Source organism: Corvus moneduloides, chromosome 6, assembly GCF_009650955.1.
Source record: "Corvus moneduloides isolate bCorMon1 chromosome 6, bCorMon1.pri, whole genome shotgun sequence".
NCBI classification, from domain to species: domain Eukaryota; kingdom Metazoa; phylum Chordata; class Aves; order Passeriformes; family Corvidae; genus Corvus; species Corvus moneduloides.
Window position 1 is genome coordinate 52,495,623 of NC_045481.1, and position 14,488 is coordinate 52,510,110.

Below are 14,488 nucleotides of genomic sequence, written 5' to 3' on the forward strand. Positions count from 1 at the left end.
AAAGAGAGTCACTAAAAACTGTCCAGAGTGTGTGCTCTCATAGTCATAGAGAATGACTGAATTGTATGTGACTGCTTGGCACAACCTGTGCTTTTTAAATGTACTTTGTGCATTTTAACTTCTGAGTACCTTCAGATCTTCCCTGAAATTCCTAGATTTTGAATCCAGAAGCTGTTCTTTACTTTGTAGAAACTGTGATGCTGTCAAATTCCCCTTTCTATTCTCTACCTTGTTCTCTTGCTGTTATTATTTAGAGTTCCTGGGTGAATACATCCCTGAGAAATGTTCTCCCTGCCTGTCGACTATAGACTAAAAAGAGAACAAGGACTGACAGCATCAGCTATTGGCATGTCTTTGGATATACAAAGTCCATTTTTGATGGGAAACTTGTTTAACTCTGGACCTTGTAATTGAAGAGAAAGAGGTTGCCAGCTAACAGCAGCTGTTAGCAGCACAACCCCAGATAAAATAATCTTTAAACTGCTCACCTTTAGGCTGTCAGTGGCCCAGAGACAATGTCTCCCAGTTGGCACACGCCCACTGAGACCCGTTGTCCCTGTATATGCCAAGTCTTGTGTTAACACTGGAATGCCATCACTGGCACTGGTGATAAGCACACTGGTCCCTGGGTACCTGCTGAAAACCAAGATAAAAGCTGGGAAAACAGCAAAGATCTATCTCTGCTCTCAGTTCTCCACCAACAGCCTTGGCACAGGTGGCTGTAGTGTTTCTGTTTTTCATAAAAGCAACTTGGCCTTCTTCCTCTTCTGCTTTTTCACTCCTTTTACGCCTCTCAGGATAAGGTGAACTCTCATAATAAGGTGAATTATGCTGGCTGATGTAGAATGGGTTTCAGACAGATTTTGGCAGAACTCTTCCAATTTGATGGAAGTGGTTTTGGAGGATTCCAGATGAGCTTGCAAGTGCAGGAATCCTGACAAGATGGCAATGCCACTTCTCTGGCAGTTCTGACAGCCAGACAAATTGGCCATTGTTCTATTTCTTCCCCATTCATCATTATTTGACTTCCCCTGCTACCCACAAAAGTTGGAAACAATGGTTTCATTGAGCTTGAAAACTCCTAGTTAAAAGCAGCTGTTTGCCTGTGAGTGTGTGCTGCCCCAGATAAGTATTTCTGGTAGCAAAATCTTTAGTGCACCATAAAAACAAGTATTATAAAAAGAAAAACCAATTTTGCAAATATATCCTGAAAACTGTTAAACCACCCAAATTTGTAGGAGTATCAGTCAGGCACTGCCTAGACATCAGTTTGTGTGCTGTTACATCTATTTGAAGAATCAAGGCTTAAGTCTGCAAGATCTGTAGTGGCTCAAAGGTGCAATTTAATCAGCTTCAGAGAATTTGGGATGATTTGGCTCGGAGAGTGTGACAGAACCTGCAGAGCTCCTCCTCACTCAGCTTCTTCCTCCTGTGGTGATGTCCACTGCTCAAGTGCTCTCTGCGAGGGAATTGGCTCTGCCGGGCTCTTTAGCCAGGCTGCTCCTCGGGCTCCTCATGCTAATTACAGGTGTCACAGAGCACAGGGAAGCAGAGTCCCACACTCAGTCTGGGCAAAAATCATCTCTTCAACACAACTGTTCATGGTCCTGTCAGACCTGCAGCAAAAGCACAACTGATGCAAGTTCAGAGCAGCACGTACGTAGAGCCTGTGAATCCTTACATAGCAGCTGTGTATTTTGTTAGCTACATATTTATTCAGTACTTCCCTTTCTTAATTGCTTTCAGATTGGAAATAAATTTTCTTCTAAAATCATTGTGTTACTGTTGTTTCCTTATTTCTCTCTTCCTTTTTTCCTTTCCTCTCCTGTCTTCTCTCCAGAAATGCTCTCTTCTCTGTACAAACTCTGAATTGTTCCACTTGATTTTGTCCCACTAAACTGTTCCAGTGATTAGTATTTCATTGGTTAAACTCAATTAAAACAGGGCTTCTGAACTTCAGTTTGCCACTTGCTGTCACCAAATACCTGGGTTTGTAGACTCCAGAAAGCATCACTTGTATTAGGTTGAGTTTGGGCAGGAAACTGCAGCTTTGACATTACAGGGGGAGGGATTTATTGAAAGTTTAGAGTCTTTAAACTTTTCCAAAGGAAACGAAACTTCATATATGACTGAAGCAAGCCACAGATAGCGGCTGGGAAGTTTTGAGTCACTTTATAAGAATTGCTTCGCGTCTCCCTCTGTGGACTCTGAACTGAGAAAGAGGTGGAGACAGTATTTTTAAATAGCTTTCTCTTACATCATCTGTTCTAAAACTTGAATGCTTCAGTTAGTACTTGCTATACAGTGCATCTCAAAAAAAAAAAAGATGTTTTTAATGGGATATTATTGTGATCCTAAATTATTGCACACCAAGGGTGTTTACACTTGGCTTGATGTAGCCCTATCTCTGTCCCATTTTCATAGGTTATGTTGGCTACTTTCAGTTTTCTGAAACCTGTTTTCAGCTTTCTCCAAAATGCTAATCTCAAAACTTGTGTTCATGTGGCTTTTCACTGCTTGTTCTGAAAACAGGACAGCTCCCTGCAAAGAAAGGGGTATTTCAGATGGAAGAGGTTAAAAAAGGAGGAATGGGTAGCAGAAGTGGAGTACGGGACACTGACATCCCTGTGGGGGCTGAGGTTCTGCTCTCATAGGAGGGTGCCATGGACAGCTCATGAGGATTTGTCTGCCAGGCAAGGACGGGGAGCTTTGGGGACAGGCCGGAGAGGCTGTGCTGAGCGTCCGAGCATCCCAGTGCGTTCAGCTCTGAGAGGTGGATCCTGGCACTGCCTCCATGTCCAGGGAATGAATGGTGTGCGTGCCTGGAGAGCCTGGGGAAGCAGAGAGGAACTCTGGCTTGTTTAGGGTTCTTTGGGGCTCCAGTGTCAGGAAAAAACCCGTATTTCTTCATGTGCTTTGTTACCCAAGGGGTTCGTTTTAAGGCGATTTAGTTCCGAAGAGAGAGGGAGGCACAGGTTTATTTGTTGGGTGTTACCAGATGAAAAACGAAGCCAAGAGGCGAAGTGGTGGCACCTGTAGGGAGACGCGTCTGATAAAACAGCATCCATCATCCATCGCCTTTGGTGTGCTGGGACTGAGTCCCTTTGGAAGTGTCTTATGGGAGCGAACAGCACGGGCTGCGCTGAGGCTCCTGCGCTCCGCTGCCCTTGAAACCAGGCGCATCAAGCTATTGGAAATACACTGATCTGTTTGGTTGTGCTTAAAAAAAGAAAAAAGGCATCTTAAACTGGTGCAGAAGGTACTGCTATTATATTATTATTATTATGTATTAAATACTGTATTATTATTATTGAGATTTTTGCGCGCTCAGTTCTAGCAACCCAACGGGAGCAAGACCACGTTGCAAGGGAGCGGGGAGCGGCACCTTCGCAGGGCGGCGCGCTGTCCCGGAGTTCCCCGGGCCGGGCAGGGCGCTCTCCCGGCTGCCTGGGCGCTCTCCCGGCTGCCTGGGCGCTCTCCCGGCGCCGCTCCCCGAACGCCGCCTCCGGCCGGTTCCCGCTGCCCGGGCGGGGCCGCCTCGGGCTAAAATGGCGCCGGGCGCGCGCCTCACGGGCGGACACGTCCGCGCGGCCGCCTCAGGGCGGGGCCCCGGCCCGGCCCCGCCCCCCCGCTCGCGCCAAAGCGGCCCGTGACGCGGCCGCGCGCGGCCCCGCCCCGCGCGCCGTGTTTTCAAACCCGGTGGGCGGGCGCGATTGGCCGGCGTGCGCGGCACGTGACCAACGGTCGCGGGAAAGCCGCGGAGTCCGAACGGCGCGCGGCGGGGCCGTTCCCGGGCAGCGCGAGCAGAACCGGCGGCGCACGCGGGCGGAGCGCGGGCAGCGCAGCGGGAGCGGCCGGAGCGGCACGGGCGGAGCGGCCGCCATGAGCTTCCTCAGCCTGCAGCGGGCCGCGCCGCCGCGGCGCGTCTCGGCCCGGCGGGCGGCGGCCCCGATCCGGCAGAAGCTGCTGTTCCTGAGCGGCCACAGCGACTGCGAGGAGGAGGAAGAAGAGGAGGAGGAGGAAGGCTGCGGCAGCAGCAGCGCCAACAGCACCGGCGAGGACTCGGCGTTCCAGGAGGCGGACTCGCCGCTCTCGGCCGCGCGCACCCCGGCGCGGAGCGACCCGCCCCTGCTGGAGGAGGAGGAGGAGGAGGAGATGGAGCCGGCGGCGGCACCGCTGCCGGACGAGGGGGACTCATGGGAGGAGGAGGGCTTCGGCTCCTCGCCGGTCAAGTCGCCCGGAGCCTATTTCCTGCTCGACTCGCCCTCGCCGCTGGCCCCGCACAAGGGCCGGCGCTGCTGCGAGCGCTCCCCGCCGCACTCGGCGGCCGGCGGGTATCTTGGGGCGCGGGGCGAGGAGCCCGGCTCGCCGCTGCCCGACTACCCGGGCACGCCGCCGCACAAGACCCTGCGCAAGCTGCGGCTGTTCGACACGCCGCACACGCCCAAGGTGAGCCCGGGGCGGGGTCGGGCCCGGCCGGTCCGTTATGTAACGGCGGGGGCGCCGCTCGGGACCGCGCCGGGGGCTCCGGCCGGGCCGGGCGGGGCGGGGCGGGGCCGGGCGGCGCCGCCTCCCGGCGGGCACGGGGCAAGCCGCTTACTTATATTTTAATCGTATATAAAGAAAAAAGTTTTCTGGGTTCTGCAGTGTTTTGTGGAAAATATATTTGAAAAGTGCGAGCGTAGAGTATTAAAGTTCCTAAAGTAACTGCTTGAGTGTCGAGTGGGCGTTGGTAGGGGTGTAGCTAGAAAGTTAAAGCTCGACTTGGAGGTTGCTCCTGCGCGTCTCTCGGTGAACTGGCATGTCCTTAGAGGAGTTTCTTCATAGGAAGCGTGATTAGATATCGGAATGGAGTGCCCAGGGAGGTGGTGGAGTCACCGTCCCTGGAGGTGCTTAAAGGAGAGACTGGACCTGGCCCTCAGTGCCGTGGTGTTGGGTCATAGGCTGGGCTCGATGATGTCAGAGGGCTTTTCCAGCCTCATGGATTCTGTGATCCTGTCGTGTTGGGGTAGTGCTGTCGTGGTGCTGTGTGCCAGCGCTGGTTCAGTGTCTGCACTCCTGCGTCAAATGTAAAAGGGTGCTTGAGTAGCCGATGCTGTTAAACTGATGGATTCTAAAGCTTAGAGGGATAGATGGGTAGCTCTTAACTCTGTCAATAACAGACTTTTGGAAGGCATTTCAACTTTTGAACTCGACGCTGTGTAAAACCCCGTATAGTGAATTTAAATCTAGGGATAATTGGCTTCCTTTCTTCATTACTTTTCATATAGCCCTTTAGAAGTAATCCTGGGATAATCCCCGGGGATAATCTCCCAGGGGTCTATAGACTATAGATGGAAAACAACTGACTTAAGGTGCGAGGAAGGCAACCTTGTTAATTGGTTTCCTACAGCTTCCATCTCCAGTGAGGTTTCAGTTGTAGAAATCAGTGGTACAAGTTTGGAAAAGGTAAAATTGGTGATGATTTTATACCTTCTCAGGAGCAGACGCTTCAGAGATGCAAAAGTTTTTTGGAATGTGACACTAAAACAAGTTCTTAACACAGCAGTTCAGTGGGATTCTTAAATTAGGTGCCCAGATTCTACATAGGTTATCTTGGAAAGGTTATCTTTGGAAGAATCAGTCGGTTCAGGTATCCAGTGCAAGTACAGAAATGTGTCCTGAGATGCACAGGTCTTCATCTAGTGCAGATTCGAGGATTGCTCTTGAGATTCCCATGTACTGAGCATTCTTCCCTTTGGTGGTTTGGGCTTTAGTCCTGTCAAATCTTTATTTTGACGGCTGTTGTTAGGATAAGATGATACTCCTGCTTGTGATCCAGTCATCGGCATCCTCACCAGGGTGGAGGAAATTCAGGTGCAGACTTAGACTTCCCAGGGTAGCTGGGAGAGGTTTCATCGTGTGCCTGGAAAATTTGCCTGGTCTGGCAAATTACCACCCAGAAGATCAGTTTTGGATCTGCACTGACAGTGCAGCCATGCTGTCAATTCTTGAACAATTTTTTGTAGGCTCAGGAAGATGCACCCGTGCATCAATATTAAATGTTGCATTTGCCAATTTCTTAAGATTGTCACCTAAATTTGTAGAAACTAAAGATCATTTCATATCTGATCTAACTTCCGCATCATGCATTCGAAAATCAGAGTGATACAGTACAGGATCATCCTCAAGTTTCATCTGCGTCCATTTAATGGACAAAGATTTGTCGAAGAAGTTTAGGTGATGAAATGATTAAAGACAGAAAAGGATTACTCTCATCATCATCTTTCCTCTCTTTTAAAAATAATTTTAATACTCGTTTGCTTGAACTGTTTCTGTGTAGAGTACAAAGCATGGTAGTTTCTTAGAAATTGTTTTTGATGGAAATGCAGGTATTTGAACAACTGATGCTAACTTTATTAGACAATGTTGTAATGATGGCTTCAGGCATGACCTGACTGTTTTATGTCTAAGGCAATATCAAGGCTATAAATGTATTTTTTTTTCTTTTTAAATGCAGAGTTTGCTTTCTAAAGCACAAGGTTTAGGCTCCAGCTCAGTCAAACTTCGAGGGGGCTCGCTGTTCATGAATGTTGGGAAGTCAGAGAAGCAAGAAGAAGATTTTAGACAAACACCTCATGTGAACATCAATCCCTTCACTCCTGATTCCATGTTCCTTCACAACTCTGAAGGCAAATGTCGTAGGAGGAAGAGGATACACTGGAATGAGTGAGTGACTTGTAGCTTCCTTTGTTAAGCTTGTATTTAGAATTACTTTTGGCTGCAAAAATTTTGTTACACGTTGCTTTTAAGAAAGTATTTTTGCTTGCAGATTGTTAGCAATGTATAATACAGCTCTTAAAGTATGTGCTTTGAGATGCATGATATAATGAAATAATCATTTAGCACTAGATCTTTTGATTAGTGTACAGAGAGGATAGACTAGGCTGTGTCCTGGTCTTTTTCCCCTCATAGAATGGGCCATGCACACAGTCTTTCCTTGAGGAGGAAAAAAAATGCATTAAATACTAGTGTGAAACATGACGAAAGAAATGACAAAGATATTGGCATGGCAATTTTATGGGTTTGTGTTTACAGATGTCTAGTGTTCAATTAGCTAACTAAAGTTAGGTACAATAGGAGAACTAGATTTCAGAAAAATTCAACAGCTTCTGGGCTTCAGATTTAAGTTTATTTAAACCATGTTATTTCTGGTGTGAATTTCAGCTCTTGTGGAGAGGACATGGAACCAAGTGATGGAGAGCCTGAAGAGGAGACCATGAGACCCGCTAAGGTACTTCATCTTTAAGCCTTGATACTAATTTTAGAAGTTTATGTATCTGCAGATCTAAATATTTTCCTTGCTAATCTTTGCAGAGGATAACAATAACAGAAAGTAACATGAAGTCACGGTATGCAACCGAATTCCATGAGCTGGAGAAGATTGGATCTGGCGAATTCGGTTCTGTGTTTAAATGTGTGAAGAGGTTGGATGGCTGCATCTATGCAATAAAGAGATCCAAGAAACCCTTGGCTGGCTCAGTGGACGAGTGAGTATCTCCTGCTCTTAAAGCTTAAAAGTCTTCTCTTGATGTTTCTTTGCATGGCTCTTGGTGTCTAGAGAAGGCATTTAAGAGAAAAGTATAAAACAAACATGAATTAAATATAAAACAGATAGTTTTGAAGCCACTTCACTTTTATTCTTCCCCACTCACCCCCCCAGATACCCTCCAGTACTGTGGATAAAAGGCTCTCTCCTGCCAGATGTTTGTCCCACTATTCTGTGTGGAACCAGATTGTTCTCAAAGTGAGAAATGCTTCCTTGCAAAGGTGATTCTTTGAGAGATAAAAGGAAGGCACTGTTCCCAACTAAGTCCTCATCCTTGTCAGCTTGAGTGACATGCAGATGAGTTAAGTCACTTTAGGGGTATTTTTTGGCGTTTGTGAATGAGCGTGTGAGGCAGGACTTTTCCCCACACTGTTCAAATAGTTATGATATAAAACTCCACAAGTCTGAGTTGCACAAAATTGCGTACCACACAAGAAGTTAGGAATGTTGAGTTCAGTCAAGCTCTTGGCTTGTGATCACTTTTATTTTTTCCCTGAAACTTCAGTGATGCTTCTCAAAGCTTGCTATTGCTACTGGTTGGCAAGTGTGTAATGGAAGTGGCAGCTCCCTCAAGAGCTATCCACACCAAACTCTGGTTTTTTGATGTCCCATATACTAAGCCTTTTAATATAATGTAAATTATTTTAGCTGTTTGGATAGAAGTACAAATCCACTTTACAGTGCCACAGAATGGAATAGGAAGATTTTTATTAGAAATACTTATTGTAATAAGAATTTGTACTAATTTCACCTCACAATATGCACATGTGCTGTTGTTTTTTGTGACTAACAGGCAGAATGCTTTGAGAGAGGTCTATGCACATGCAGTTCTGGGACAGCATTCTCATGTAGTGAGGTACTACTCTGCATGGGCAGAAGATGATCACATGCTTATACAGAATGAATACTGCAATGGTAAGTAAAGATGGCATACAGGTATCTACAAGTTCTTGATACTAGTTAAGAATTGATTACCCTACTCATAGCTCATGCTGTCTTCCTCTCAAGTGTCTGCTATTCCTTTCTATTGGAAAAGGCATATCAGATGGATGAAGCAAAAACTGTACAAAGTTGCCGACCAAGTCATGCATGTTCAAGCATACTGGAAGTACAGTGAGCCGTTTGTGAGCAGCAGAACTGTTCTTTCTTCTGTACAATACTACAAGCTGGAATAGAGAAAATGGTTAGAATTTCCATTAAAAAGGGAGATTAAACCTGATTTATGAAGCATTTTGCTGTTGTTGATGCCCTGACAGAGATTTGGAAGACAGAAAGAGCTCTTTCCCTTGTGTTGATATCCTGTTAATTTGTGTGGTAACTACAGCAGAAAAGAATTTTATTATATTATTATATGGCTAAAAAAGAGAGGATACAGCACTATATTTTACACTTTCTGTATATTGCCAGCAAGTTGTGATGTATTCTCTTCATTTTGGAACCTAGTTGTCGTTACTTTGTCAACTGTTTGATGTAAAAAAATAACTCGTTCTCGTTAATGTTGTTTTAGGTGGCAGTTTAGCAGATGCCATAAGTGAAAATTACAGGAATATGCGTTATTTTTCTGAACCAGAACTGAAGGATCTGCTGCTTCAAGTGGCTCGAGGTTTAAAGTACATTCATTCAATGTCCCTGGTACACATGGATATCAAACCTAGTAAGTTTTTAGCTGCTTTACTCTGTATTGACAACTTGCTCAGTTCATTTAATCTGCTGTAGAAAAATGAACAGTTAGCCACACCTTACTAACTGTAAATTCTTCCCTGAAGTTCTGAATAGGAGCACAAAGATGTCAGTTATAAAATTGGCCAGCAGACCTAAACTGTTGAATTTATCTTGGGTCCTTTTTGTGTAATTGACTCTGCTTGCATAACACTTGGCTGCCTTCCCAGCAGAGGGGCCGCAGCAAGTCAGTTATAGTTTCTCACTCTTTGAACAGGGTATATATACAAATAAAACTTCTGTGTGGCTAAAGCAAACTGTAGTGAAACTAGGTCAAGTAGAAATTGTACACATATGTTTCTTTTAACAATTCTACTCTCTTTCAGGTAATATTTTCGTATCTAGAACATCAGTCCCTAGTATAACTTCAGAGGAAGGTGATGATGATGACTGGTCATCTGATAGAGTCATATTTAAAATAGGTGAGAAACAGCACACTTGTGCTCAAAAGAATTGCATCATCTTGTTGTCTTCAGAAAAGTAACTTTCTTTTCTCCTTGCAGGTGACCTGGGCCATGTAACTCGAGTCTCTAGTCCTCAGGTGGAGGAAGGTGACAGCCGTTTCCTTGCGAATGAAGTCCTACAAGAGGTAACTGTTCTGTTTATGGGAAACAGTGTTGTTAGGCCTGCCTGCTGTTTCCTTTAGAAAAAATGATTGTTAATTTTTTCTTTTTTCTTTTCAAGAACTACACTCACTTGCCGAAAGCAGATATTTTTGCTCTTGCTCTGACTGTTGTCTGTGCTGCTGGGGCTGAACCACTTCCAACTAATGGGGACCAATGGCATGAAATTCGGCAAGGAAAACTACCTAGACTACCACAAGTGCTTTCTCAAGAGCTACTAGACTTACTAAAAGTAAGAATTATTGTACGAGTGGCTAGCTGATAAGTGTAATTTATTGTGTTGTTGGCCTTAAACAAGGATGTCTTGTTTTCTTTATTCCCAAGGTTATGATTAATCCCGATCCTGAGAAAAGGCCTTCAGCTGTGGCACTGGTCAAGCATTCAGTGCTTCTCTCCGCTGCAAAAAAGAGCGCGGAGCAGCTCCGGATAGAGCTGAATGCTGAAAAATTCAAGAACTCGCTCTTGCAGAAGTAAGTAGGTCCTTGGGGTCCTTCAATAAGGACTTCATTTCTAATAGGTTCTCACCTGACAGAGAAGTGATGATAAAACAGGAGTGTCCTTGTTTGTGTGTGAGATCCACAAATCTGTATGCGTGTACAGACCTGAGAGTACAAAGTGGGTCATGGAACTTTAAAAGGAACTTTCTCCACAGAAAGAACTGCTTGAATACTCTAAGGGAATCTCAACAGCACTGTTAGTATTCAAGGCATACAAAACATTATGATTTTAAACAAATGTTTCAGGATAGTGCACGCTTCCATGACAGATATAGCCTAACTTACATCTGTATGTTTTGAGTCTGTTTTCCTAGGTCATTTGTACATTGAAACATGTTGGAAAACATTACTTAAATGACCTATTTTGGACTGAAATGGCACATCAGGAATGTTACTGGACTAATTGACCAGTACACAGCAGTGTTATTGGGTTACCAGAGAACCATTTGCATCAGGAGGCTATTTTGTCCTACTGCTTGCTCAAACATTCATCTTAACTGAATTAAAGCTTAGAAGAAGAGATTCCCTTCAGGAAAGTCTGATTTCTGCTTAAGTTTCAGGGAAAGAGTTCATAAATTATTAAGCAGCCATCTGACTCTTTCACTACAGTTATTTGTGCATGTGTTATGCATAACAGGCAGGCATTTATGAGGGAATGTAAAGCACTAATTTATTTCTGAGTGGTTTGTCTTGAATGAAGGTGTTAATTTCATGTTCAGGTTTGCTCCATTGTTAGCTGCTTATCTTGCCATTGCTAGTCTGACCACAGACAGATGTACTAGATTAGATGCTTATCTTTATAATATTATGAATTACATTGAAAGAATCATCAGACAGTTTGTACAGGTTGTGACAGAGCAGATTTGCTGAGGTAAGTTGCTTGCTTTTATAAAGACAACATATTTGTGTATCACTTGAAAGAGACTACTGGCAAAGCTAGTGTTTCGGGAAGAGTCCTCCTGGCCTGGCAACAAGAAGGATACATCCTTATAAATCCAAAAATTATTTTAAAAGTACACTTAGCCACAGTAATTTTTAATGTTGTGTGGCATAGTGTTCCATGAAATACCTCAGGTATTATTTGATGGGGGGAGAGGGGTTTTTTTATTTTGGGTTTGTTTTTTTTCTTAAATTTCTGCATTTGAACCATTTAAAATACCACTTTCATGCCTAAGTCATCTTCAGTGAAAAGAATCCTTTTAAGGCAACTCAGCTTTTCTGCTGTATTGTCTGTCCTCTTCAGAGGAAGGAAGAATTCAAGATTTCTAGGCAAGAATTCAAGACTTCTAGGGAAGAGTGGAAGGATATTGTAAAACTTAATTTCCTGGTAATGGTGTGGTGGTTGGGTGAGCACACGTGCATTTGTGACATTCACAGGGAAGAGGACTAAAAATTGGTTGCTTTCTCTTGCAGTGAACTGCACAGTGATAATGTGGGGGTGATTAGATGGGGCACGGGTGTTAATAATGCTTTGGCTTACTAGAATGGGAATTGCTTATTAAACTAAAACATGTAGCTTAAAATTGAATACACCTACACCAATATGCAGCAAGCTTGTAAAATCTGATTTTGCTTTGCACCCAGATGTTGAAGTGAGATTACAAATACTAGCTCTTAGAGCAGAGAAGGTTCTTTGATGGATAGTTTGAGATAGTGGAAGGAAGAGAGTATGAGGGAAGGCCTCAGCTTAGCCATATGTCAGTATTTGAGGAAAGGAGAAAAGCAATGTGCAGGGAAACCCTTTATAAAGATAGCTGTGCTCTTTAGTTGGACTGTTTTATAGTTTTATCCTGAGTTTGATTTAACTTTGTCCTCAGACTGGGTATTGGTAATTGGTCTGAAACAGAACAGACAGGCACGATGGCCTGTGCTACCTTCAGTGACTGCCTTGCAGGCTCCCATTTTTGTTAGGCACAAAACATGGAGGGCGGTGATAAGCTGTTGATGTGGGTATGCAAAAGGGAAAGGAGGCTTCATGAGTCATCTGTTTCCAGTTTCCTACACCTGTGTTCATCTAAATCTCTGTTTAAGTCTCCCACAGAAGATCAGGTGTGGCTGAATATGCTTCCTTTGGGCAAACCTCAGTAATGAACTCTGACTTAACACGTGCCTTGTGCTAGCAGGTAAAAGCGCCCTACTGTGCCCTGGTAATTGAAGTATTGAGCTGCATGTAACAGGCTGGATTTCAGAATCTGAGTTGTGTGAATTTTTCACTTCCTTCCCTTGCTTTTCAAAAGAAAGAACATCTAGACAAGTAATGAGCCTCCCACCTCTGCCCTCTGGGTTGGAAACAGGTGGATGCAAATCATAACAGTCTCAGTGTGACCTAAAATTGACCTAAACTCTTGAGTGGTGACCCGCTGTAGTTGGTTTGCTATCTCTTGCTGTGATCAGCCTGTATCCTTGTGGGTAGTGCTGGGAGTGACACTGTCCGTGTGTTGCAGAGAGCTGAAGAAGGCCCAGATGGCGAAGGCTGCGGCCGAGGAACGGGCGCTGTTCACTGACAGAATGACCACGAGATCGACAACGCAGAACCGACCATCCCGACTCGTGGGGAAGAAGATGAACCGCTCCATGAGTCTCACCATATACTGACCATGGAGTCTGGAGGAACTGCAGAGATGGCCTAGCTTCTCTGCTGGACCGAAGCCTGAGGAATTAAAGGAAGCCTTCGATTCCTGGTTTCTTGTCTGTGATCAGTATCACCAGTTTTACAGCTGTTGCTTCTGGGTTTTCACTTGTACTCTATGGCTGATTCTGTATTAACCATTTGAGTTAGTGGACTTGGTTACTCTCCTGTCTGTAGAGGATCCTGGATGTTATTCCATAAGTCTTTCGGTTACACTGTTAGATGTTACGTTGTCCCAGGGTTAACCACTATAGTGGTGTGCTGCTTTGTAGTGTTACAGCATTGTAATAAGAAGCAATATCCCTAATCTTTTAAGAAGGAGGGAGGGGGCCTTACTTTGATAGTTAGGGTTTTTTTTTTTGGAGCAGAGGGGGAATAAAGTTTGAAAGACAGGCTTTAAGGCCACCTACAGTCAATGTACCTGATGTCAGGTAGACTTTTGTTGTGAATTTTATTTGTGTATTCAACTGGGAGCACTTTGTAGGCATTGCATAAACCACAGCTTAGGAACCTGTGGAATTAAGTGCCATGTGGAACTGCTGCTATTTTTAGTTCAACGTCCTTGCTGTAAACTGTAGCATTAAAACAATCATTATTGTGTTAATAGGCTTCTTGTCAGAGCAATTAAGTGAAACAAATGTAAGCTGCATTTTAGTGAAGGCAGCATTTTTCTCTCAAAGCTAGTGCATTGTGAAAAAATGCACCAATTTAATATTTGGACTCTGTATTAGTGTAGTGCAATTGTTAATGTCTTTGCTATTGATGTTTTGTTCTTCTTTCTAATAAGGTTCTCTGAATGTTCATATTTTCTTCAGTTGCCCATTCTTGCGGCTATTGTATGTTCGGTTTTTTTTATGTTGGAATACTTGTAAATAGTTGTTTAGTATGTTCAGGTTGTTTTTCATTGTTTATGTACATAAGTTTGATTATGCTTATAGTGTACTATACTGAAACTGCAGTCTGGGATGCCAACAGACACAGCTTAACTATTCAGTTTGAAGTTCCAAAATGTGGAACAGAATGTGGCCATGGAACCGGTGCTGATCTTGAACCTAGGCTGACAGAACTGTTGTAATTAATGGCTTGTCTCTTCATTTTACTTAAAACAATGTTTCCCTTTTGTGCTCTATTTGTTCTTACTAGTGTTGAATTTGAACATTAAAGTTTAAAGTTCTGTTTGTTTAATATTGTCTAACGCTTATTTAACTTCGTAGTTATGGAAATAAAATACTGAGTTGGGAATATACTACGGCAAGTCCTGATGAGATCTGCTTCCCACTCATGCCTAATGCTTGTGGTTCCTTCTCATGAGAGTGGGACTGAGGTAAGACACTTGTTGATGGTTAGGAGAGAAGCGTCCTAGTTGGTGTGTTGGTGTCCATAGCAGTCTGTCTCTGCAGCCTCAGGAATGGTATTGCACTGGGAACGGTGA

General features: G+C 44.2%; 1 protein-coding gene across 1 annotated transcript; it reads left to right on the forward strand.

Annotated features, from left to right (window-relative positions):
- Window positions 1-3,867: 3,867 nt before the first annotated feature.
- Window positions 3,868-14,241, forward strand: WEE1 (WEE1 G2 checkpoint kinase). The gene is made up of 11 exons (XM_032112794.1): window positions 3,868-4,449; window positions 6,500-6,708; window positions 7,207-7,273; window positions 7,357-7,529; window positions 8,382-8,503; window positions 9,096-9,242; window positions 9,634-9,729; window positions 9,811-9,896; window positions 9,992-10,162; window positions 10,255-10,400; window positions 12,872-14,241. Exons 1-11 carry the CDS (start codon window positions 3,883-3,885, stop codon window positions 13,020-13,022), a joined length of 1,935 nt encoding a protein of 644 aa, XP_031968685.1. The 5' UTR covers window positions 3,868-3,882; the 3' UTR covers window positions 13,023-14,241.
- The last annotated feature ends 247 nt before the right edge of the window (window positions 14,242-14,488 follow it).